A 26,828-nucleotide genomic window follows, 5' to 3' on the forward strand; every position below is an offset into this window, starting at 1 on the left:
CAGAGATGACTTCACGTTGTCCGTGTGTTAATCAGTAGGCTGCCCGTCATGGAATGACTTCATGTTTACAGAACATCATCGTACGGTCTATCATAATATTGGTCGTTTTGTTATTTCTAAATGTAGTTTTTCTTCTTAGTAAACCTTTCCGAGTTTGTTTTTAAGAATGTCGGCTTTGGTTTTCATGACGCATACTTTTGCACATTCTTGTAAAATACAATGCATATATACTTTATAAATAGAAATTGCTATTTATGAAATCAAACAAAGTAATGAAAGTACAATAAGCCATCGTCTCAAGCCACGGGTTTTGTGTCCATTCTATTTCTATTTCCAATAGAATGGACACAAAACCCGTGGCTTGAGACGATGACAATAAGCATATTTTGGAATTTTAAAGAAAAGATAATTTTTTAAAAACTATTTGTTTTTAATTTGTTTGCTATGTGAACGTCGTAACTATGCACTTATGACCTTGTGATAAACTTAAGCTTTGTAGAGGTAGATCAAAAGAATTGACATTAATAATAATTAAAAAGTGTACACATCTCATTTGGATGTCCGAAAGTTAATTCTATACATTTAACGCCACCTTCAACTACGAGGAAAGGAGATACATTTTACATAAACACAATTTTAAAAGCAAATAATTTTTATTCATTTATATGGTCACCAATGTTAATACAAATTGAAAACTCTTCACATTTAATCAATCTGTGACTCATTTCACAGGTATAATATATTTACACAGTCACCTGTAGTACATGTATTTCGTAAACACGCAAAATGTCATGGGAACACGTTGTTTTAATATTCCTCTGAAATTTTTTTTTGTTCCGATGATGATGGTTTCCTTTCATTTATGGAGTAGATCAAATTTTTAAATTTCTTTTTAAATTCACTTTGTTTTGGTGTAAAGATATGTCCGTTGATAAAGGTCAGCTAAGAACAATCCCCTTCAGCCTGGTCCTGAGTATGAAGACTCTATAAGCTAGAGACACGGATGTCAATATATCACACTGTACGCCTGGTAATCCAACGAGGGACAACTAATGATCTACAAAAACAAACAGAGTTATTGAACTTGACATTGCCCAAATAACTGTCCATATTTTAAAAATAAAATATCACTTTAATAAACTATTCGACAGAAACTTAGAATTCGGTTATTACAAAATTAGATAATTTATCTTGATTCATTCAATCAATCACGTGATAAAAAAAGGTCACCAGACCAGGAAGAGTAAATAAACGCCTACCCGGAGTCGCCATGATAGAAGTTTAAGGTTTGTACAGTTTGAGATCGTAAATGTTCCTTCTGTCTGTATTTTCTAACGTTACTAGTATTCAACAACACATTTTATGTTCCTTAATTATAAAATTTATTAAAATTAATGTTAAGGGTTGTAGATCTAAATATGGATCATCAGATTTTTTTTAGATCCGTGTTATATATGTTATGTGTATGGAAATGATTTTATTGTATTTTCAAAACTACAAAAACAAACTGAATATTATCAGCTGATTAAGAGAGCATGTTCATGATTTAATATATGCACATGCAGTAACATATGTAAATTAAGACATAATCATTAAAATATATTTTTTCAGAATTCACGCAAGTTCATTGCCTGACCATGGACGAGCGTTGGGCCCAGGATGTGTTACGGTGTCGTCTCTGTGAGACCCCGGGCCCCTCTATGTACTGTGACATTTGTCACATACATCTGTGTAAAGCCTGTGTGGGGGAACATCTCTCCGATCAATCCAAAGAACACAAAGTGCTGCCATTTGAACAGCGGGGATCTACTCCAAATTACCCTAAGTGTCCTAAACATTCCACAAAACAATGTGAACTTCACTGTGAACAATGTGACATTCCTATTTGTTCACTCTGTATTTCTGGAGAACATTTAGGACATAAACCAGTTGACATTGTTAAGCATATTGAAAGCAAAAAAGAACTTTTACAGAGAGAAATGCAAGAGTTAGAGAAATCCATTTCTCCTAAATATCAACAGATTGCCTCTAATATCCCAGTTCAGAAAGCTGCTCTGAATAAAAACAGCCAGAAATTGACATCAGCAATAGACAAACATGGAGAAGCCTTGCACAGAGAAATAGACACCAGGATCCACAAACTGAAATCTGATCTCAATGAAATGGACACCAAACACCTGGCCATATTAAACAAACAGGAAGATGAAATCACACGCACCATTGATGAAATCACACAGACCATTGCTGATCTGAAGAAGTTACTGCACTCCAATGATGTCAGCGGTGTCTCTGCCTACAAATCAAGGAATGCTGAATTCAGAAGATTGCCTCCTAAACTCACCGTGTCCTTACCAAGTTTTACCCCTCAGAAGATCAACAAAGAAAAGCTTTATCAACAGTTTGGTTCTCTGTCAGCGTCATCTATCAAAACAGAAGAACAAGTCTACACCATGGATTCCCCCGGTGCTGAGTCCTCTCCCCCGGACAGACCGCTCATTGATGTACCACGGATCATCACAGAGATAAACACCGAGTATGGAGACTCTAATAGATTAGGCAGAGTGTCCTGTCTGAGGGATGAAGAACTATGGACGCATGGTCAGGACAACAAGATGAGACTCTACAACCTTCAGGGAAAACTAGTGAAGTCAGTCCAAACCAAGTCAGGGAACCGTCCACTGGACATAGCAGTGACAAGGAGTGGGGATCTAGTTTATACTGATTACAATGATAGAACTGTGAACATAGTGAAGAATAAAAAGATAAAGACAGTGATCAGACTACGGGGGTGGGGACCTCTCAATGTCTGTAGTACCTCCTCTGGTGACCTCCTGGTTGTCGTGGTCAGTGATGATAGAAAACAAACAAAAGTTGTGTGTTACTCTGGCTCCACAGAGAAACAAAGTATTCAGTACGACGACAAAGGACAACCTCTCTATTCATCTGGTGATTACATTAAATACATCAATGAGAACAGGAACCTAGATATCTGTGTGTCAGACTATGACGCCCGTGCAGTAGTGGTGGTCAATCAGGCCGGGAAACTCCGGTTTACCTACACTGGTCCTCCCTCTACTACCAAGGGATCATTTAGTCCAGCCGGCATCACAACAGACAGCCAGGGTCGGATCCTGACAGCAGACTATGACAACGACCGTATCCACATCCTGGATCAGGACGGACAGTTCCTCCGCTACATTGACAACTGTCATTTACATTATCCATGGGATTTATGTGTGGACACCAGAGACAACCTCTTTGTGGCTGAGTGCATCACAGGTAAAGTGAAGAAAATCCAGTATTACATGTAAACAAACTGTGTGTATATCTACATATATAAACAAACTGTGTGTATATCTACATATATAAACAAACTGTGTGTATATCTACATATATAAACAAACTGTGTGTATATCTACATATATAAACAAACTGTGTGTATACCTTCATATATAAACAAACTGTGTGTATATCTACATATATAAACAAACTGTGTGTATATCTACATATATAAACAAACTGTGTGTATACCTTCATATATAAACAAACTGTGTGTATATCTACATATATAAACAAACTGTGGGTGTTACATTGATATGAATTGTTTACATATTGATAGATGAAATACAAACTATATGTATGTGTGAATACAACACTTAAACAAGCTCTGTATAAATACTATAGAGGAACATTTCTGTGGATTGTGCACAAATTACAGGTATATTTTATATGTACATGTATTGTGTGTGTGTGTGTATATAAACATACTGTTATGTATATTGTGTATAATTATATTGCATGTATATAATATTGTTTATTTCTCATTATTTAAGAAAGAATAAAAATGTTAAATAGTTCTATGGGATATAAACTTGTTGGTCACATGATTAAATCCTGTGAAGTCTGAAGGAATTCTCACAAGATTACATCATGTCCCAACCAACTTTATCCAAGAGAACATTTTAACATTAAAATATATTATCATATTTACATTGAGATGAGAGATCATTCCAAATCATGACTTACTGTCTGTCATACATACCAGGTTATATGCTCCATGTGACAAGCCGTCAGTTGACCTCTTGACCCTTCAGAAAGTTCTACTGAATTCTTCACTTCATCCTTCAATAGATTCATATGACAAGAGAAATAGCAATGTACTTTATAATAACAAACTGTATTTATTTTAATGTTAAGAGACTGATTGCATTTACATGTACCATGTAAACAAAACAATACTTATATACAAATTGTACTTCTATTCTCATTAGTAATTGTATTTCATGATGAATGAATAATAAAAAAATACTGTATTTTACATTGAATATCACTTTGCTGTCAAATAAATAAAACAAGACAATTAATGGTAATCCATGTTACAGAGTTTTACATGTTATTAGATTATCTACCCTGGAAGATTAATGATTATCTTACCTGGAAGATTAATGATTATCTTACCTTGTAGAATTTCTTAATTCCATCAGTTTCACGGAATATTTTAATTTTATTTGTCTCCTGAAGTGTCTGAAAATAGTGCAAGATATGAAAAAGAGAGAGTAATTACACAAGAGGTCCTTGGGCCTCATCGCTAACCCAAGCAACACTGTAAAACTTAACCAATAGAGTCAAATAGTTTTAAAAACATAATTTTTAACAACAATTAAAAAATGAAATCCCCATTCCCAAACTCCTTACTGGTACATGGAGTTTAGAAGTATTTCTTTTTGATAAGCAATCCTAAACATCCTAGGCTTCCCATGTAGTAAACAAAATCATGGCAAAGAGGTTTGGGTTTTTTTTGGCTTTATGCTTTTAAGATTAGATATAAGGAATCATTCTTTGGGTATTATGAGGTGATCAATTGATAACTATGGTAAGGGTGATCAAATCCAATATATCCTATCGGACTTCATGATATATTTGATCACGCTTGACCATATTTTATCACCTTATAATATTCAAAGAATGAAACAAAAAGTAAGGAATCTCACTTACCCGACGCTGTTCTATTACCTGACAATGACACATAATAAATGGCAAGGTATGCATTAAATACACAAAATAATTTGATTTGTTATACTTTCATGTAAAATACTGAAATCTGATTGGTTAAGACGCAGTTCATAATCCATTCTATTACCCTCAGTGTTAGCAACGCACTTAGCAACGGGTAACATTATATAAATAGTGCCTGTTTGGGAGGGTAACAGTTGAAATTGACACCCCGAGAAAACCATTGTCAACCGACGCGAAGCGTTGCTATGTGCGTTGCTAACGCTGAGGGTAATAGAAAGGATTATGAACTGCGTCTTAACCAATCAGATTTCAGTATTTTACATGAAAGTATAACAATACAAATTGTTACATGCGCGAAAATTATGCACGTACGGTTTGCTGTAGAATTCACGTTATTCCTATATAAAAGGAGTAAAATTTTCTTAAAAATTAAGACATTCAGTATAACAAAACAAATAGTGCCTGTTTGGGAGGATAACAGTTGAAATTGACACTTCGAAAACCATTGTCAACCTCCGCTTTGCGTCGGTTGACAATGGTTTTCTCTGGGTGTCAATTTCAACTGTTACCCTCCCAAACAGGCACTATTTATATATTGTTATACTTTCATGTTAAATACTGAAATCTGATTGGTTAAGACGCAGTTCATAATCCATTCTATTACCCTCAGTGTTAGCAACGCACTTAGCAACGGGTAACATTATATAAATAGTGCCTGTTTGGGAGGATAACAGTTGAAATTGACACTTCGAAAACCATTGTCAACCTCCGCTTTGCGTCGGTTGACAATGGTTTTCTCGGGGTGTCAATTTCAACTGTTACCCTCCCAAACAGGCACTATTTATATATTGTTATACTTTCAAGTTAAATACTGAAATCTGATTGGTTAAGACGCAGTTAATAATCCGTACTATTACCCTCAGCGTAGCAACGCACTTAGCAACGGGTAACATTAAAAATTGTTACATGCGCAAAAATTATGCGCGTAGGGTTCGCTGTAGAATTCACGTTATTCCTATATAAAAGCAGTAAAACTTTCTTAAAAATTAAGACAATCAGTATAACAAAATAAATAGTGTCTGTTTGGGAGGATAACAGTTGAAATTGACACTTCGAAAACCATTGTCAACCTCCGCTTTGCGTCGGTTGACAATGGTTTTCTCGGGGTGTCAATTTCAACTGTTACCCTCCCAAACAGACACTATTTATATAATAGGGCATAACTTGCAAAAAACTTCCTGCAAATATGCACATTTATTCCTTTGTCTTTAACAACTACAAAAATTCTAAGTTCAAAAGGGCCTAAATCTCAAGAAAAATAAAGGAATCAGTAATCGGTAATATGCATATTGTGTCCTAAATGCCTACAAAGTTTCACTTAATTTTATGAAGCCGTTTAAGAGAGGTTGCGCTTAAAAACTTCATTACTCTATTCAACATGGGTTTAAAATTGTAAGATCAAAAGGGATGAAATTTCCTGAAGAATAATGGAAGCAGAATTTCCTGGTAATATGCACATCTACACATTGTGTCCTAAATTCCTATTAACATTTATTAACTTCCATGCAGCGGTTTATAGGAGTTAATTTTGCTTACAAACTGTTCATTACTCTATTCAACATGGGGCCAAAATTCTAAGATCAAAAAGGCTGAAATTTCCAGAAAAATAACGAAGCTTGATCATGTGACGAACCAAGTTCATATCCCGATGAGCATTCTAATATTGCTGTTTATTACTTATATTTACTTTTGAGAAAGGCAAATCCTTCAGAATTTTTTACATAACCATATGTTTTTATGTTTATAATAATGCAACCGTCAAACGATAAGCGTATGCGGTAACCATTGCAATGTCATTAAAAATGTCACACAGAATTTAAGAATTTAAGCTTTTAGATTCATTCATCTGAGGAAACTTATTTGCAAATGTAAAAATTTACAATTCAATTTAAAAAAAGCCCTTAGAATTGAGGTAATTTGACCATTGAACATTTAAGGCTTCAAAGAAGAGAAAGCTGTTGAATTATCTTTAGACTTGAATTTGGAAGCTTAAATCTGACGGGCCAATTTTTTAAAATTTTTATTCATGCACAGGTAGATCATGTATTGTTTATTATAGAGGAGGGATCAAGTCCAGTTTAAATTAGATTGGGTTAAAATTGACTGCAGTGGTCTGGAGGAGACAAGACAGAGTCAATGGACAACAGGCTTCAATGTCATAAAATGAGAATAGACATAAGTTTGAACTATAACTTTTGATATCTTTTGAAGAATTAATGTAAATAATTTTATGCAAGTTTTGCTTTAAGTTTGTATATTTAAAATATATACAGATAGGAAACTGTTTGCAATTCATGAATCGATCAATTATGTAAAGCAAAAAATCCAAAATACATTTTTTTACCTAAATCTATTCTCCATTAATGGTACAGCTTGGAGCCCGATGGTCAGAAAAAGCAGATTGGTTTCGGGGAGCAACAACACAAAATGCCCACAGTTTTCATTACTCAATCACCTAAAAAGGTTCTTCCATGTAAATTCTACTGAAGAATTCCGAACCCCACTTTTGGTCCTGTGAACAGTTGAAAAAAAACCCACATATATCAACATTACCTAAAGAGGCTTTATACCTAATTCTTGTTAAAAAATGTAACGTATTAGGAATGTTTTCATTTACCAGCAGAAATAAAGCAATAAACCCTATATTGTATTAATTCTCTTAACAGTGGATCCTTCTAAACAGTTTTAAAATGTTAATGATATTGATGTAAGAAGGATCTCGGCAATATAAAAATAATTGTCAACTAAATCTTATTATTGTTCTTGAAACAAAATTAAATCAGCGATAACCAACTTACAACCAATATTTGCATTAAGTATATATAATCTCATTCAGGATTTAAACTTGAAAATGTGACTCACCTGAATTAAAATCCAGTTGATATCAATTAATGGACTCCATCAAAAGAGATCAGCATCACCAAAATTTAATGTTCCTTCCTGTAAAAATATGGGTTTTATATAAAAATAAGAAAACCCATAGAACTTGCTTAAATTTATGCTTGACAAATTAAACAGTTAGATCATAAATGTGATTTAAATCATAAACAGTTAGATCCATTTCTACTTTCTGGTCCTTATACTTGTCTATACAAAATCCACTTTAGTTTAAAGTCTTCCATTTAAAGTATCTATACAAAGGAAATAAACTAAATCTACATTCCACTATTTTCAATTGCACATTATAGTACAAAATTTATAATGATTAATTTCATTCTTCTAGTAGCTTTTACTTTTGATTAAAATCAAACCAGCTTAATTCTCTTCTTGTTCGCGGGTCTTTAGATTGGGATCACACCTGTCACAGTAAATGATGGACACTGGTGGTAGAGAAAAGACCTTCCACTGTTCAATGGGCACAAACCTGTACAAACATTCAAATAAACTTTTTATAAATAGCACTGCATGGTTATGTCATAACTGCTTATATGAGCGAAATATTCTGTCAGTGACATCAAACATGTTTTAATCTCTGTAATGTGTATAAATTCAACTACCGGTACTGTTTTCTGTAATACTTAACTGATTCATTTAATATTTCATTGAGCAAACTATAAATTCTGTCAGTCTGAGTGAGACATCAAACATATGTTGTAATCCCTTCAATGTATATAAAATCGAATCAGTGATCTGTGACCTGACTGGCGCACACACATAAGTTTACTTAGTTTAGTAAACCTATGCTTAAATCAACCCCGATGAATTAAATGTTTAAAAACAATTAATTTTTTCTACACGATTTTGGACAAATTTTATTTTTCTGTTTTTATTATTTGCAATGCTTCAGGAATGAATTTCTAAAATTCAAATGAAATTTGGGTGCCAGTCGTTGAGTTTTAAGCAACCTACAGGGCTTACAACTCTTCGTCATGTAAACAAGGCTCAAGCCCTGTTTTTGTTTACATAGATTCAATATACCAGTAAAAAGATATTTTTAAAGCTGGTTTGTCTATCTTATATGTGTACATGTACAGTACTGACACAAGTATGGTACTACTGAATCATTCTGTGATATATGTGTACATGTACAGTACTGACACAAGTATACAATACTACTGAATCATTCTGTGATATATGTGTACATGTACAGTACTGACACAAGTATACAATACTACTGAATCATTCTGTGACATATGTGTACATGTACAGTACTGACACAAGTATACAGTACTACTGAATCATTCTGTGACATATGTGTACATGTACAGTACTGACACAAGTATACAATACTACTGAATCATTCTGTGACATATGTGTACATGTACAGTACTGACACAAGTATACAATACTACTGAATCATTCTGTGACATATGTGTACATATTTTTTCCATAATTACATTGAGATATTTGTCTAGGAGAGTATATAATCACACTATATATGGTAGCTAAACACTGTTTCGTATAAAATCCAGGGGGTTACTAATTAAATTTTCTCTTGGAAAGAGCATATGATAGGTAGGGATTTTCCTGCTATTTTTATGCAGTATACATTAAAATTAAATTCTTAAATTCTCATTTGCAAAATTACAGCTAAAGGTTTATCTTTCAAAATACATGCAAAAAGTATGTAGAAAAATTTATTAAAAATTAATTTTGTGAGACTCTTATATAAATGGAGGTAACTTCAAAAACATCCGGATTTTACGCGTGCAGAATTCAATCAATTTTTTACCAGGTAATATAGCTCTTTAAAGAGCTGGCGAATGTACCCTGAAAATACTATAAAACGATGCCTATAAGGACTAAATGCTCTTGAAAATGCACAGAAATAAAAATGGCTGATTTATTTCCATTCTCATGTTTTCAGGGGGAATCTAAAATGCATGGGTGAACTGCATTTAGAGGCATCCTTTTATCTATTTTCCTCATGTTTTGAGCGCCAAATAAATTCTAGCATGAATTCTAGCATTAAGTTACATGTGCATTATTCTTAAATATTTACAAAATTCACAATTTTAACTTTCTATTGATATATAGATAGGTTTTGGGGCTTGTCCTTCATCGAAAAACGTCCTTATAACACGTTACATATATAAAACTGTGTTTTGCAACCTAACGTTATACAGTTCATGCGTTTTTGTCTGAGTGAAAATCACCATGAATAATCCCAGCAAACTCAAAGACTGCCATAGTGATCAGCTTTCAATGTTTGGTTGTCAAGACAACGTTTCCTTCTACCATGAAATGTTTTTGTTATTCACAAGTTTCTTCACAAGTTCAACAGGACGACATTTCAGCTTTGCACGGCTTCCTCACAGCTCAGTTCAGACGACAGTCTTGCTTTTCTTTCGTACAACGAACCCGACCATTTAAGAAAATCTGTCGCTTTAAATTACAATTCATGGAGGCTAAGAAGTGTTTATTCGCACAAACACTTAAAATTTTCGCACAACGAATCTCATTATTACAAATAAAAATCCTGCAATAGACATTTTGGTCAAATTAACAAGAGGCCCACGGGCTTTGACAGTCACCTCAGTACCATATCCCGCAATCGCGTCTTCTCGGGCCTTTCCGACCGGCTCGGAAAAACACCTCGAATGTATTACCCACTCGGCACACCTTGGCCGATTCGTATCTCATCATTTGATGTAGGTTACGGAATCGGCCGAGGTTTGCCGAATGATGTATTACCTAGGCGTCCATGACAACCCCCCCCCCTTTTTATGAAACTTGATATAAATACAACACTTTTACGATCTGTTAAGATGTAAGCTAGACTTCGATCATTAAAGTAAATGATATACCCTAAAATATAACACAGAGGCAACTTATAAGGCTGTCTAGCCGATATTTATTTTAACGGAAACCGACTCCATTTTGTATAAAATGCTAACATCCGGTAATGTCAATATATTCGAGGTGTTTTTCCGAGCCTACCGGAAAGGCCTGAGAAGTTGCAATTGCCATATCCCGTAGATGGACCTGGCAGGAAGTTTCATGTTTGCATTTTTAACCTTCACTTTGGGGTCAAAACGCTAATTCAGAGACTCCTCTGACTGTTACCCTGCGTTTATTAGTCCCATACTGGTGAAGCCATGCAGGAAAGGGGGGGGGGCTACAGGTATATATAGTCTTTATTTAATATGGTTTGTCAGTCATTTTGTCCCCTTTGTTTTCCAGACTTTTTTCCTTATGATTTGGTGAATTGATTTCAAACTCTCTGTGTAGCTTCATATTGATGTCCTACAGATAAAGTATGAATGTTTTTACTTTCAATCAACACATATTTACATACCGGTAATCAATTTTCCACTCCGACTCTTATTTAAGATTTTATAGATTCCTCTTGTCCTTGGGATGCTTCATACCAAATAAGATAACAACTGGTCATGTAGTTTTCAAAAAGTTTAAAATGTCAAATTGTGAACGGACGATGCATGACAACGAATATTATAATACTTTCATGTTGAATACTGAAATCTGATTTGTTTAGACGCAGTTGATAATCCCTTCTATTATCCTCAGCATTAACAACACACTTGGGTAACACAACAAATTGTTACATGAGCGTAAACTATGCGCGTTCGGTTCACCGTAGAATTCATGTCATTTTAATGAAAAAGCAGTAAATTTTCTCTCAAATGAAGACATTCAGTGTAATAAAATAAAAATACCTAGTTCCTGTTTGAAAAAAAATTCCGCTTCGCATCAGCTGACAATGCTTTTCTCGTTACCCTCTCAAACAGGCATTATTTATATATTATTATACTTTTATGTTAAATACTGAAATCTGATTGGTTGAGACGCAGTTGATAATCCGTTCTATTACCATCAGCATTAGCAACACACTTGGCAACTAGTAACACAACGAATTGTTACATGCGCGTAAATTATGCATGTAAGGTTCACCATAGAATTCACGTCATTTCTATACAAAGGCAGTAAAATTTCTCTAAAACAAAGACATTCAGTATAATAAAATTAATTGTGCCTGTTTGGGGGGATAACAGTTGAAACTGACACCCCGAGAAAACCATTGTCAACCGACACGAAGGTGACCTTAAAATGTAATGGTATAAAACATTACACATGTTGGTCAAGCATCAAGAACAGTACAGGAGCAGATACCACAAGGTTTTGTATCTTTTATAATCAAAGTAAATACCATTATTTTTAATTTTTGCAACTTTTGTTTTTAGCCTTAGAACATTAATGTACCACATCAAATCACAAATTTAACAAACAGAAAAAAGAGAACAAATGTTTTAAATTGATAATAGAGAATATTGCATTGAACTAATTTTACTTTATCAATTTATTTTACTACCAATCTCAAAGGAAGTGTACATCCTATGAATGGTGAATTATTTTCACTTTGTTTAAAAGCCTTGTAATGAAGACTTAGAGGACGGTAATAAAATTACTTGACAATACAAGACGTACATTGTAATGACTTTATTCCACATATTTCAGTTTGGATTAATATAAAACAATATCATAAGATGACATGAGACAATTACATCACAATGATCAACAGTTTTGTAAAACCATGTCGGGTATTCCATAAACATACCGGTAACATATAGATTTGATCTCGCTGAAATAATCAAAAACGTAGAAAGATATACATCAAGGCTTTCTACTGACACACACACAGTAAGCCAACCAGAAAATGGCACTGCCACCGTCACGTGTCTCCCTTCTTGATTTTGTGGAACCCAGATGTACTAGAGAAGTACTTGGCATTGGCGGCTTGTACTTTACGTTCAGCGGCCTGGGGATTCACGATCTCAAGTCCCTGTCAAATAAGATATATTTGTGAATATACATGTACCATCTCCACATAGTAGAACAAATGTCATGGCCAGACTGAGATCTCGAGCTCTATGAACTACTCACTACATTGTAGGGTATTCTAGGCACTATACAAACTGTGGAGGGTGTACAGTACATGCAACACAAAGTACAGGGATCTAACAGCAGGCACGTAGCATCAGGGGGGGCCAGGGGGGGCCTGGCCCCCCCCACTTTTTCCCGCAGCAACAAATTTGTTAAAATTTACATATAAAAAAATGAATTATAATGGAGTTGGCCCCCCCACTTTTTTGGAAGTTTGTAAAAAATTGATATGAGAATAAGGAAATGAGTAGTCAATTTGAAGTTACCTTCCCCCCCCCCCCCCCCCCCCCCCCTCCACGGATTAGGAATTTCATGATTTGGAGGAAAAAAAATTATGGTAGGGAACAACTTTTTTTGGAAGTATAGTTGAGTCTCCCCCCCCCCCCCCCACGGATTAGGATTTTGAAGATTTCTGGAAACTGTAACTTTCCCTTTTATTTTTTATTTTTTGGGCTTGTCAAGATTTTTTGGATGGGTCTGGCCCCCCCACTTTCAAAAACGATGCTACGTGCCTGTAACATACCTGTAAAGGGGTGCAAAAGCCAAACTAAAGGCTGTTCTATTATACATAACTGAAGAGGTCTAAATATATGCACTGGAAACTGTTCTATTATACAGGGTGTCCCATAATATCTGATACCATTTTCTCTTGGAATAACTTTTGATTAATTTAAATAACAGAAAACCAAAGTCATTTTCGTAACTGTATATGATGTAAATTTTCACTCAACAAATTTTACAAACATTCATAACTTTTCGACAAATTAAGCATTGTTTTAAAAAAACAACAACAAAAAAGAGGTTGCGTCAAAATGACATCCCTTTTTTATCAATGACAACGTCAATTTGAAGAGTAAAATTACTCTGTACCAATCTCATCTTCTTAAATCTTCTCACTATTTAGAGAATCTGTTGCCTGCTGAATTGTTTTTCGATAGGCTAATCTTATTCAATACTAGTAATTCATACACCTATATCTGGCGTCTGTGTTTAAAATACAGTTTTAAAATGGAAGATACCTGCTCTGTTGTTCAATTCATTTATTCAATTCAACCAAAGAAATATGATACAATTTTGTGACATCATAATTCAATGAGAAGCAAATTTTTCTCCTAAACTTTTTTATGGGGAAAAATTAAACTATTTCACATTTTATTTGAGTCAAAGTTTACCAGTTTTGGCCATGCAATAATTAATTTACATGCATTTCAAATGGTATCAGATATTCTGGGACACCCTGTACATACCTGTAGGGGTGTAAATGACACACTGGACTGTGTTCTATTATACATACCTGTAGGGGTGTAAATGCCACACTGGAGACTGTTCTATTATACATACCTGTAGGGGTGTAAATGCCACACTGGAGACTGTTCTATTATACATACCTGTAGGGGTGTAAATGCCACACTGGAGACTGTTCTATTATACATACCAGTATGGGTGTAAATGCCACACTGGGGACTGTTCTATTATACATACCTGTGGGGGTGTAAATGCCACACTGGACGCTGTTCTATTATACATACCTGTAGGGGTGTAAATGCCACACTGGGGACTGTTCTATTATACATACCTGTAGGGGTGTAAATGCCACACTGGAGACTGTTCTATTATACATACCTGTAGGGGTGTAAATGCCACACTGGGGACCGTTCTATTAAACATACCTGTAGGGGTGTAAATGCCACACTGGGGACCGTTCTATTATACATACCTGTAGGGATGTAAATGCCACACTGGGGACCGTTCTTTTATACATACCTGTAGGGGTGTAAATGCCACACTGAGGACTGTTCTATTATACATACCTGTAAGGGTGTAAATGCCACACTGGGGACTGTTCTATTATACATACCTGTAGGGGTGTAAATGCCACACTGGGGACTGTTCTATTATACATACCTGTAGGGGTGTAAATGCCACACTGGGGACTGTTCTATTATACATACCTGTAGGGGTGTAAATGCCACACTGGGGACTGTTCTATTATACATACCTGTAGGGGTGTAAATGCCACACTGGACGCTGTTCCAGCAATCTGTCGTTTCACTGTTGTACTTCCTCCCCAAACATTGTTCTGCTTCTGAACTTTAGCCTTAACAAAATGGATATCAGAAATTACAATCATATCTAATAAATGTCATTGTAACTATGCTGTAAACAAAATTAAATCACAAGCATTTTATAAATGACCTTACTCTCTAATATGGTACATGTACAATAAAGAAAAAAACAAACACAGTACATGTACTAATATTTCAAATTTTTCAAGTAGCTCTATTTTTTCTTTGAGAACACTGCATGTAAATGCAATTTGCTTTGCTATTTTCTTATAATAAAAACAATGTTTTTGTACACCACTTTAACACTGTTAATTTGTGAAAGTAAAAAGTTGCGTATAAAACTTGGTTGACAGGAGAACAAAAACAATATTCACGGCGGTAAGGAACAAATCACTGTAACAGTACATGGTAAAAGTACGCAAAAACGGATCAAATATTGTTAATTTTTGCTAAACATTTATAATATTTATCAATATTAATAAAAAAAAAATTGAATCCCTGGCAAAATCATTATGGTACATTTTCAAATGGCTAACTTTCAAGACAAACCAAGTTACATGTAGATAACCACAAAAATTCTGTTTATACAGTTTTGACACAAGTATGGTACTACTGAATCATTCTGTGACATATGTGTACATGTACAGTACTGACACAAGTATACGGTACTACTGAATCATTCTGTGACATATGTGTATATGTACAGTACTGACACAAGTATACGATACTACTGAATCATTCTGTGACATATGTGTACATGTACAGTACTGATACAAGTATACAGTACTACTGAATCATTCTGTGACATATGTGTACATGTACAGTACTGACACAAGTATACAGTACTACTGAATCATTCTGTGATACAAGTGTACATATACAGTACTGACACAAGTATATATATGTGTACATGTAGACCTCCATGGTTTCTTCTTGTATTGGCTTTAACTAGCACACCTTACCTGTAGAGTCTTAGAGATTCGGGCCTTGGTTTTGGAGTCCACCACTGGCCCACGGATTTTTCCAGACCGCGATTTGCCTAAAGCTCCGAGAGAAAATCCCAGATCATCTTGATAAGCATCTTCCTCAATCTGTAAACATCAACCCTGGTTTGAAGTGATACTACGTTGGCTTAAACTCAATATCAGATTTTGACCTGCAATTATTTCTGCTTACAAAATAATTAGTACATATCTTCTTTTATTACCATTTCGCTAAAGATAAAATGTGATTAATGGGCAATATGTCATAAATCTCTTTTAAACTTAATTATTTATCTCTGAATGCATTATATCAACACAAAAATTAAATAGCAACTATATTTAAACATTTATAGATAGGGCCATCAAATCTTCATTAATTTAACTTAAATGCATCTGATGTAATGCTTAATGTGTTTATTTTACCTCTCCAAAGTTCATTCTGTTGGCCGCTTTTCTAACTTCTGTTAATCCTAATCTTTCTTTCATTTTTCTTGCCCTTAAAAATTAAAAGAGAAGATTAATTAGATTAATGAACACAGAATCCATTTATTATCAAATCGTTGATAAGCCTTCTGTAACTTGCCTTCTAAATCATAAGAGCCCGTTCTCACCATCCTCGATTTTTCCTGTACAGATCTATAAAGGCTGACTTCTATTTCACTACAAACTACGTTCAAACATTTTTCCTGGACTACTCTTTATACATCACTAGAACCTACATGAACCTTCACCTTTTCTAGTTGTTTAATTGATTGCTCCATTGTTTATCACTAGAACCTTCATGTACCTTCACCTTTTCTAGTTGTTTCATTGATTGCTCCATTGTTTATCCCTAGAACCTACATGTACCTTCACCTTTTCTAGTTGTTTCATTGATTGCTCCATTGTTTATCACTAGAACCTACATGAACCTTCACCTTTTCTAGTTGTTTAATTGATTGCTCCATTGTTTATCACTAGAACCTTCATGTACCTTCACCTTTTCTAGTTGTTTCATTGATTGCTCCATTGTTTATCCCTAGAACCTACATGTACCTTCACCTTTTCTAGTTGTTTCATTGATTGCTTCATTGTTTATCCCTAGAACCTACATGTACCCTCACCGTTTCTATTTTATCCCTATAACCTACCTTCTTCCTCCTCGTTTTTTCCGGGACTGCTCAATAGGGGCTGGCAGTGGTTTGACCGTTTTGACGGGGGGTGGTTCCTGAAGCTTGTCAAGTTTCTGCTCGATCTCTGCCCTTAGGCTGTCACCGATGGCTCCGTCCACGCTCTCGTGGAAGCTGTCCACCCGGGCAGCCAGTGTACACTTGGCAGCCACTAGACGGGCCGCTTTCTTCCTCAGGTCCTGATCATAAAACATGATTTTTTTTATTACTGCATCAACAAGAAAACCAGGTCCAGTAACTGTCCTACTTAATCATTACAAGCTACATATAGAATTTGGTTAAAATTAATACTGTAGTGTTTGAAGAGGCTGAAAAGATAAAATTGTAACAACATCTGACAAATAATGAACACAAAGTAAGCCCTGTAAATACTTTCTATGTTTGCGATAAATAAAACATAAGCAAGTGTCAACTGTAAATTCTTAGAAAATATTAAGGAAGTTACCGGCGGAGTTTTCTGGGCGATTTCACTGTAATACACGTGCCCTGTGTGGGGGAGAATGGCGGCTGTTGAAAATCCAGACAAGGTTCTTTTCTGTGCACCAAGTATTTGAACGTTACAGGCCGGCATTTTGGATAAATTTGTCAGGCCCCCAGCAGTTCCTAACAATATTACATACATTTGTATATATAGAACAATGTTATAGAGTACAGATGAATTAGTCAAATCATCAGCAGTTTTTAAAATAGTTATTACATGTATGAAATATTTATGTGTTAAATTCAACAATACTATGGCTGATATACTGTAGATTATGCTGGTAAATTAACAACCAGCCATGAATCGTTCCATTCCAAATGTTATCAATGATGAATTGTTTCACTCTATAGATCCAAGAATACTGCAAATTATCAATACAAGTTGTTTTGTTCTGTGTGAAGAATGACCCAAGTTTATGGCCACTTATAAGTATTTTATGAACAACACAAGTAGTTTTGCTGTATGTAGTGACTGACCCATGAGTTTGGCAGCTATGGAGGCTCCCACGATGATGGACAGATTGGGGGCGATGAAGGACATACGAGACTCTACGTACTCAAAGATCTTAGCCTTGCACTCCGTCAGGTCGACGGCCTGTAACAAACAAACAAACAATAATCCACATAAACAGAATATACTCGTCACTTGATTCAGTCTATTGAATTTGTATGTAATTTTAATGATCGATCAAATTGTTTAATTAACCTCAGTTTTACACAGACTACCTTCAACATACACATGACTTATTTTTTACAGAAACTTAAGGAGGCCGATTTGGGTTTCTTTGCGGAAAAACTACAATAGCATAACTCTTTATTTTTTAACCATATGTTATTTAAACCAACTCTAGTTTATATGCGAAGGTTCATGAAAATCGACCGTCTGGTTCTTTTTAGGGACCATCTCAAAATAGAGGTACATTTACTATAGGAATAAATAGGAAACTGTCATTTTCCGCACATCAAAGCAGTTTTAAAAAAATACTACAATAGCTTTTTTTCTCAAATTGTTATATATGATAAGTAATATCATTTCCTACCTTATATGTAAAACACACAAAATTCTACCGTCTGGTTTTTAATGGGGGCCATCTCAAAATATTAAAATGCACCAAATTTTGCTATATATTTGGATCATTACGAATGATGATTGGTATAATGGATTTATTCCAAAATTGAGGAAAGTATCCTCGAGGATAGCATCATTCTGTGTATAAAATTTCAACAGCGTACAATTTTTACTTTTTCTTTTATATTATTTCTTATAACGTACTCCTACAAAGGTTCATTTTATCATAACGTCATAAAAGCGCAATGGCAATGCGCTCCTACTGCACAACGTAAAAATCGTGTTAAAAATAAAAATTTCCTTTAAAAATCTAAATATTTTTATCTGTATTTTGTTTATTGTGTTCAATTTTATAAATGATATCGAAAAAAATTCATAAGAAGTATAAAACAACTGTATTATATTACAATGCGCAAAAACATGCGCAATGCAAACTAAAGTCGGCCTCCTTAAGGCTTACCATTTTACATGCTTCGTTAACGACAGCCAGTTCCTCGGGGGTCAGCTCTGACCTACAAGATGAAGAAAGTTTTCAACACAGCAGATCTTGTCTAATTTCTATCAGAAAAACAAATTCACAATACAAGAACTGTCTCTGAGGACTATTTCAATTCCTGTCATGTAAATGATGATGTTTTACGGTTACCGTATTTAAACAGGCTGACGCTAAATGAAAAATATTTAAAAATAAGTTTGGGTCATGGAAACGAAACACCCTTAATTTAAAACATAATTTTTGCCCCAAATGAGCTCCTTATTTTTGTTTATAAACTACATAAAACATATGCATCTCACTGACCACCATTATAGTGTTTGTGCCCATGTAGGTGGGTGGGGGATGTCTGAGGTACTTACCCCTGTGTAGTGGATGCTGTGACACTGACCACCATTATGGTGTGTGTGGGTGGGTGGGGGATGTCTGAGGTACTTACCCCTGTGTAGTGGACGCTGTGACATTGACCACCATTATGGTGTGTGTGGGTGGGTGGGGGATGTCTGAGGTACTTACCCCTGTGTAGTGGACGCTGTGACATTGACCACCATTATGGTGTGTGTGGGTGGGTGGGGGATGTCTGAGGTACTTACCCCTGTGTAGTGGACCCTGTGACATTGACCACCATTATGGTGTGTGTGGGTGGGGGATGTCTGAGGTACTTACCCCTGTGTAGTGGACGCTGTGACACTGACCATCATTATGGTGTGTGTGGGTGGGGGATGTCTGAGGTACTTATCCCTGTGTAGTGGACGCTGTGACATTGACCACCATTATGGTGTGTGTGTGTGGGTGGGGGATGTCTGAGGTACTTACCCCTGTGTAGTGGACGCTGTGACACTGACCACCATTATGGTGTGTGTGTGTGGGTGGGGGATGTCTGAGGTACTTACCCCTGTGTAGTGGACGCTGTGACATTGACCACCATTATGGTGTGTGTGTGTGGGTGGGGGATGTCTGAGGTACTTACCCCTGTGTAGTGGACGCTGTGACACTGACCATCATTATGGTGTGTGTGGGTGGGGGATGTCTGAGGTACTTACCCCTGTGTAGTGGACGCTGTGACACTGACCATCATTATGGTGTGTGTGGGTGGGGGATGTCTGAGGTACTTACCCCTGTGTAGTGGACGCTGTGACACTGACCACCATTATGGTGTGTGTGGGTGGGTGGGGGATGTCTGAGGTACTTACCCCTGTGTAGTGGACGCTGTGACATTGACCACCATTATGGTGTGTGTGGGTGGGTGGGGGATGACTGAGGTACTTACCCCTGTGTAGTGGACGCTGTGACACTGACCACCATTATGGTGTGTGTGTGTGGGTGGGGGATGTCTGAGGTACTTACCCCTGTGTAGTGGACGCTGAGACACTGACCACCATTATGGTGTGTGTGGGTAGGTGGGGGATGTCTGAAGTACTTACCCCTGTGTAGTGGACGCTGTGACACTGACCACCATTACGGTGTGTGTGGGTGGGTGGGGGATGTCTGAGGTACTTACCCCTGTGTAGTGGACGCTGTGACACTGACCACCATTATGGTGTGTGTGGGTGGGTGGGGGATGACTGAGGTACTTACCCCTGTGTAGTGGACGCTGTGACACTGACCACCATTATGGTGTGTGTGTGTGGGTGGGGGATGTCTGAGGTACTTACCCCTGTGTAGTGGACGCTGAGACACTGACCACCATTATGGTGTGTGTGGGTAGGTGGGGGATGTCTGAAGTACTTACCCCTGTGTAGTGGACGCTGTGACACTGACCACCATTATGGTGTGTGTGGGTGGGTGGGGGATGTCTGAGGTACTTACCCCTGTGTAGTGGACCCTGTGACACTGACCACCATTACGGTGTGTGTGGGTGGGTGGGGGATGTCTGAGGTACTTACCCCTGTGTAGTGGATGCTGTGACACTGACCAACATTATGGTGTGTGTGTGTGGGTGGGGGATGTCTAAGGTACTTACCCCTGTGTAGTGGACGCTGTGACAATGACCAACAATATGGTGTGTGTGGGTGGGTGGGGGATGTCTGAGGTACTTACCCCTGTGTAGTGGATGCTGTGACACTGACCACCATTATGGTGTGTGTGGGTGGGGGATGTCTGAGGTACTTACCCCTGTGTAGTGGAAGCTGTGACACTGACCAACATTATGGTGTGTGTGGGTGGGTGGGGGATGTCTGAGGTACTTACCCCTGTGTAGTGGACGCTGTGACACTGACCACCATTATGGTGTGTGTGTGTGGGTGGGGGATGTCTGAGGTACTTACCCCTGTGTAGTGGACGCTGTGACACTGACCACCATTATGGTGTGTGTGTGTGGGTGGGGAATGTCTGAGGTACTTACCCCTGTGTAGTGGATTCTGTGACATTGACCACCATTATGGTGTGTGTGGGTGGGTGGGGAATGTCTGAGGTACTTACCCCTGTGTAGTGGACGCTGTGACAATGACCACCATTATGGTGTGTGTGTGTGGGTGGGGGATGTCTGAGGTACTTACCCCTGTGTAGTGGACGCTGTGACACTGACCACCATTATGGTGTGTGTGGGTGGGTGGGGGATGTCTGAGGTACTTACCCCTGTGTAGTGGACGCTGTGACACTGAGCACCATTACGGTGTGTGTGTGTGGGTGGGGGATGTCTGAGGTACTTACCCCTGTGTAGTGGAGGCTGTGACACTGACCACCATTATGGTAGCTGGGGTCAAGATCTCCTGTAACACTTCATTGCTCTTTGAGTTCTCCAGGATGTTGTTGCCAAGTTCCTATCAATATACACAGCCTTTTAATGTATGATTAAATGAAGTATAATTGGCAATATTATTACCAGGGATAAATTCACACTTAGTAAGCAAGAAGAAATGTGCACAAAAGAAATGAAGAGAACCTTTTACCTGTACAGTCCTAATGTACTCTAGTGGTGTGGGAACGAGTGATTCCAGTTCAGGGAACCTCTTAGAGTAGTGATCTCTTGTAAACTTGTGAATCACATCTATAAAAACAAAAATAGACATTTAATTGTCAGACCATGTCTGCAAAAGTGTAGATTTGTTGTACACAATAACAAGCAGTGTCTCACTTATTTCATTGTCGATCTCTACGGTGATGTTGTTCGCCTCCACAATCAGCTGATACTCTGGGTCAGCCTCTACCGGACCCGCCACTGTCAAACATCAACAAATTATATCAGTGTATCATTGAAACTTTCTCTGTCAAACTTCAAAAAATTTTACGTGTAGCTTATATTTTTTAAAATAATTAAATCAACTAAAATCACTGTGACCATTGTTGTAAAAGCAGAATCATTTTTCGCTGATTATTTTTACTTTCATCAAACATGTAAGCTTGCCAATATAATATTTATCTGTATGCTCAGAAAGACCAATTTCTTACAGAATTAGGCTTCTAGCTTGACTAACATTTAAAACCTCTGATCAATCGACAAATCTGTTTTCTCTGAAGATGCAAGTATTGGCTATAGATTAAGAGTAAAGCCTAGATCACATTTAAGCTGATGGTTGGGCAAACAAATTCTCCTCGAATAGTCAGCTGATGAAATATGATTGCTCCACACTGATATAGGATGACGCGGAGCAGTCAAATTAAGGTATTCGATGTATAAAGACCACATTTTGTACCTAATAAATGATTGGTTCGATATTCTTAATCATGATATCATTCTGAAGGTGTTATCAAATAAAAATTAAATACTCCACAAAAGGAATTTTCAACATTTTGATTATGGTCCAACTAGTCACACCTTTAATTTTGCATTGAAGTCTATGGACAATGTATGCTTTATTAAGATATTGTAAAAAGTAACTTAAAATTCATAAAACTCTCTTGGTTAATACATGCATAAACTTTCTCTTTACTAAAATATGAAATAAAATGAATTATTTACCGCAGATATTTTGAGGAAATCAAAATTTTCTTTTCTTCATCAAGAAGAGATAACTCTTTAGATTTGAGACGCAAAATGACAGGCTACTGAAAGGTTGTCAGTCATGTGAATTTGGTTCATTTTACTTTCATTGTTTTCTAGCAATACATATTATACTAGTTTAAAATGATTCAAAATTGTTCAATATCCCATCATTATACATTGAATACCTTAATTCCAAGGAACATTGATAACTTTAAATAAAAGTTTGAATATTTATTAGCTGACAAATCACTCCCAGATCATCGAGCGCTGGGCCACAGTTTGATTTTCCCAAGCCTTTAATTTCATAAACAAGTCGGCAATTGCTGATATTCACTTGTAACAATGTGGGCATTGCTTCAATTTACTTATAAAAAGGTTTGGAGCATGGCCTTGTTTGCCTGACCACTGCTTATTAAGCAATAAATGGTAGATGTTTAAAGTAATCCGTATACGATCAGCCCTTCGTCAGTAGATTTATCAAAACCGCCTGACAGACCAGTCGACCCTCTGTTGAGTTTTTATCCTCATTAGGTGTCTGCCAGCCGATATGTAAGAAAAACCCAAATGCCTAAATGTCGAACAACTGACAACATACATAACAAACTGTCTGCTGATGATTGGGAATTGCTTGGCAGACTATTCAATGACTGCTTCAACAGAAGAGATTGGCCACCAATGCAGAAAAGATTAGAACATGGCCCAACAGACACAAATTTGGTCAGCCAAAAAAAAGAGTTCAAAATCCGCCAATAATTTGGCTGATGAACTGCACTCTATTGCCCAAAAAATCCCATTTTTGCCTCAAAACTGTCAGCCATTAGTTGTTTTTTGAGATGTGACTGAAATTTAAGACTAAAGCTGTTGTTTCTTATGTACCGGTAATGTCCATCATACAGGGACTTGCAAAGTCAACAGATTAGGTTATTAAACAATTATTTATAGCTAACCTTTGTCCCGCCGCGGTTGACTGGCATATCTCTTTACTTCTGTCATAATGCGCGCCAGGTCTGGTCCATCCCGGAGTTTTGCAATGTGTTTTACGGATTCTTTGTTGGAGTAATCCACCTCTGGAACTACTTCATCCACCTCAGCGATGTCATCCATCGCTTCCTCCTCCACATTCTGCTCCACATCATCGTCCTCAAAGTCCGCCAACAACTCGTCCGCCAGAGACATGGTCAATCTTTCTCAGTTTTTATTATTGGTAACTAAATAAACAGATCAAATAAATATCTTAATTGAGATAGCTCAATGTTGAATGTCAAATGACTAAAAGAACCTAAGTGATAGCGCTCTAAACTTCTGGTATCAGATATTGTGTTGCAACTTTCCTTGTGAACTTGTTGTCTTCTCTTAAAGTGTATATTCCTTAGTAACTCATGTGTTCGTTTAAAAGACCAAGTAACTCAGAGTTTCCCAGTTAAATTGAGTGTTAAACACCGAAACTGAAGGACCTCATTAACAAAGTGAGAAAAGATTCAAAGTACAATGTGTTTTGTTGCAAACTTATTCTAAAAATATTTATCAATGATTTGCCTTATAATATCCAAAATACTGATAATGATGTTGATTTAAACGACAATTTTATTTATGCAGATGATGTTGTTTTGTTATCAAAGTCTCAAATGGGTCTTCAACAAAAATTTGATTGTCTTAGCAAATTCTGTAAGGACTGGTGCCTCACAGTCAATGTGTCAAAAACAGACTCTAATTTTAATCAATAAAGCAGGTTGCCACATATCGCGGGAATTTTTGCTAGATACAGAGCCAATAGAATGTGTTACTCCTATAATTACTAAGACATTTATTTCAGAGCATCTTGACGTTTCTCTTTGGCCACGAAGAAAAATATCAAAAAGCTCAAAGCGCTAAAAGCTTATTACAAACTTCAGAAGGATTTTTTGTGTTTAAACCTTGGTGTGAAAAACATCTAACGGCACTCACATTTTTGATTATCATTATCATACCATTAAACCTATACTACTATATGATGGTGAAATATGGGGTTCATTTAAAACTCAGTCATTCAGAACATTTTCGAAACAATTCCACTGATTCAGATGAAATATATTCTAAGACTTGTGTAAAAAACTTCATAGTATATGTATTAAATTTTACAGATATATTCTCGGAGTTCATAAGAAAAATGCAAAATTTGCAATTCAAACGTAACTTACAGAACGTATCCGTAGAGAAATACGAAATATCTTCGTTTTCACTTTGACAAGGGCGCTGCCATCTTGAATTTTTGTTAGTTCAATCCTAATTTATTCGGAAATTCAACTCTTCGCACACCGTCGGCATTCTCAGTATTCCAGTGTACTTACGTCCTAAATAAATATAATAAGGCATAGTGAATATAAACGATTTGTTAAATATTTCTATCACGTATCGATTTTGCAAGCATCTAGATTTTCCTCAGAGAACTCTATACATATATCATGCCAGGGACATGTATACTACTTAGTATATATATACGTCCCTTGATCATGTATATATATACCGGTCTATTTAAGTTGTCTTCAGAACTGGAAATCTCTAGGTGAATTTCAGCTCATACTAGGCTTCCTCGAAAGAATAACATTATTATTTGATTTTTTTAAAATCCATACTGCATATGTAGCTTCTTAATTATAAATACGTTAATTTCACTAATAATACCATCGGTCCATTTTCTTAATAAAAAGGATTTGTAAGCACCACCACCCCACCCCCGATTTGTTGACCTCCCTCTGACTCCAAAATGGATGGGTCTCTTTTTTTGTTTGCGTGTGTGTGTTTTTTACTTAATTTAAAGTTGTTTGTGTAAGAGGATGAAATTTACTGATTCTAATTAAAAGTTACGCATTACTCATAGTTCATTATCGACATCATCACTTTCATCATTCGATCTATTCTATCTACATGCACGCACGTACGTAGCATCGTTTTTGAAAGTGGGGGGGGGGGGGCAGACTCAAAGAAAAAATCTTATCTTGACAAGCAAAATAAAAGGAAATTCATTTAGTTTTACAAATCATACATTTCAACAAATTATTTGAACAACCAAGTTTTAAAATTAATTCATTCCGGATTTCCTCCACCAATGTTCTAAATTCTGCCCACTTTGTGATTGAATATTACAAGAAACCTCGGTGTTAAGACATGGTGCTGTGGTCCAAACAAGCAAAAACGATAGCTTTAGCAGAGCTGTACATAACAGAGCGGACAGTGCCAAGGGAAAAAAAACTGCGACCAGGCCCACCAGAGGAACCTGAAAACACGGACCTAATCGCAGACTGTAGGGAGAAGGGTTGGAAAACTTGTTGTTCCCTGTCAAGATTGGATGATGCTGTTCCAGAAGCTAGGAATAGTGTCATCATCACGTAGGACTGCAGTACGACAGCTACATGTAACAGGGACAGCAGTGACGTCATCCTGTTGGCCCCTGATATGGCACAGACAAGATGAGTCCGGCTAAATGCCCGGAACCAACGAGTATGACCACCACTGCTGACTCATCCACTGGAGGGTGTCATGGTCGATCAGGGTTGAATTTTACATCCGAAGAAAGTTGGAAACCATCTGGAACCAGGCAGAGCTAGAAAGGGGCGAACTCATGTCAGGCATAGATATAGTGGAATGCGAGGACTGCATTAGCAGAGTATCATCATCTGTAAACTTCTTCGTTCATATGGGCAACCATTAACGGCCAGGACAGACGGGATAACGACCAGAGAAGACTG

The 26,828-nt window shown here is 36.7% G+C and overlaps 2 protein-coding genes and 1 long non-coding RNA gene across 8 annotated transcripts; 1 reads left to right on the forward strand and 2 right to left on the reverse strand.

Annotated features, from left to right (window-relative positions):
• Positions 1-647: 647 nt before the first annotated feature.
• LOC109620465 (uncharacterized) lies at positions 648-10,621 on the reverse strand. Of its 5 annotated transcripts, XR_010707774.1 has the most exons (8): positions 10,173-10,610; positions 8,328-8,440; positions 7,939-8,016; positions 7,421-7,588; positions 4,996-5,013; positions 4,459-4,524; positions 4,043-4,122; positions 648-1,057 (listed from the first exon to the last, which is right to left on the reverse strand). It is a non-coding gene; the product is annotated as an uncharacterized lncRNA (long non-coding RNA). The 5 variants fall into 5 exon arrangements; XR_010707775.1 differs by having other exon boundaries at positions 4,459-5,013; positions 8,310-8,440; positions 10,173-10,621; XR_010707776.1 differs by having other exon boundaries at positions 4,459-5,013; positions 7,421-7,531; positions 10,173-10,620.
• LOC109618814 (tripartite motif-containing protein 3-like) lies at positions 1,135-4,370 on the forward strand. The gene is made up of 2 exons (XM_066066542.1): positions 1,135-1,286; positions 1,612-4,370. Exon 2 carries the CDS (start codon positions 1,638-1,640, stop codon positions 3,309-3,311), a length of 1,674 nt encoding a protein of 557 aa, XP_065922614.1. The 5' UTR covers positions 1,135-1,286; positions 1,612-1,637; the 3' UTR covers positions 3,312-4,370.
• A 1,838-nt stretch (positions 10,622-12,459) lies between the features above and the next one.
• On the reverse strand, positions 12,460-25,417 carry LOC105332589 (U4/U6 small nuclear ribonucleoprotein Prp31). 2 transcript variants are annotated; one of them, XR_010707782.1, is made up of 13 exons: positions 25,281-25,417; positions 24,051-24,311; positions 22,255-22,338; positions 22,070-22,167; positions 21,831-21,940; positions 19,146-19,197; positions 18,094-18,211; positions 17,582-17,739; positions 17,098-17,315; positions 16,391-16,463; positions 15,942-16,075; positions 14,918-15,016; positions 12,460-12,817 (listed from the first exon to the last, which is right to left on the reverse strand). XR_010707782.1 is itself a non-coding variant. In XM_066066548.1 (13 exons), exons 2-13 carry the CDS (start codon positions 24,277-24,279, stop codon positions 12,707-12,709), a joined length of 1,479 nt encoding a protein of 492 aa, XP_065922620.1. In that variant the 5' UTR covers positions 24,280-24,311; positions 25,281-25,417; the 3' UTR covers positions 12,460-12,706. The 2 variants fall into 2 exon arrangements, 1 of the variants encoding a protein (XP_065922620.1); XM_066066548.1 differs by having other exon boundaries at positions 15,947-16,075.
• Between the last annotated feature and the right edge of the window lie 1,411 nt (positions 25,418-26,828).

This window comes from Magallana gigas, chromosome 7 (assembly GCF_963853765.1).
Source record: "Magallana gigas chromosome 7, xbMagGiga1.1, whole genome shotgun sequence".
Classification (NCBI taxonomy): Eukaryota; Metazoa; Mollusca; class Bivalvia; order Ostreida; family Ostreidae; genus Magallana; species Magallana gigas.

Excerpts from the sequence above, each read along its gene's own strand:
- LOC109618814 (XM_066066542.1), top strand. The coding sequence starts at position 1,638 with ATGGACGAGCGTTGGGCCCAGGATGTGTTACGGTGTCGTCTCTGTGAG.
- LOC105332589 (XM_066066548.1), bottom strand. The coding sequence starts at position 24,279 with ATGTCTCTGGCGGACGAGTTGTTGGCGGACTTTGAGGACGATGATGTG. Across the intron at positions 22,339-24,050 it reads TCAACCGCGGCGGGACAAAG|TGGCGGGTCCGGTAGAGGCT; the intron begins GTTAGCTATAAA and ends GATGTTTGACAG. Across the intron at positions 16,076-16,390 it reads ACAGAATGAACTTTGGAGAG|ATTGAGGAAGATGCTTATCA; the intron begins GTAAAATAAACA and ends TGATGTTTACAG.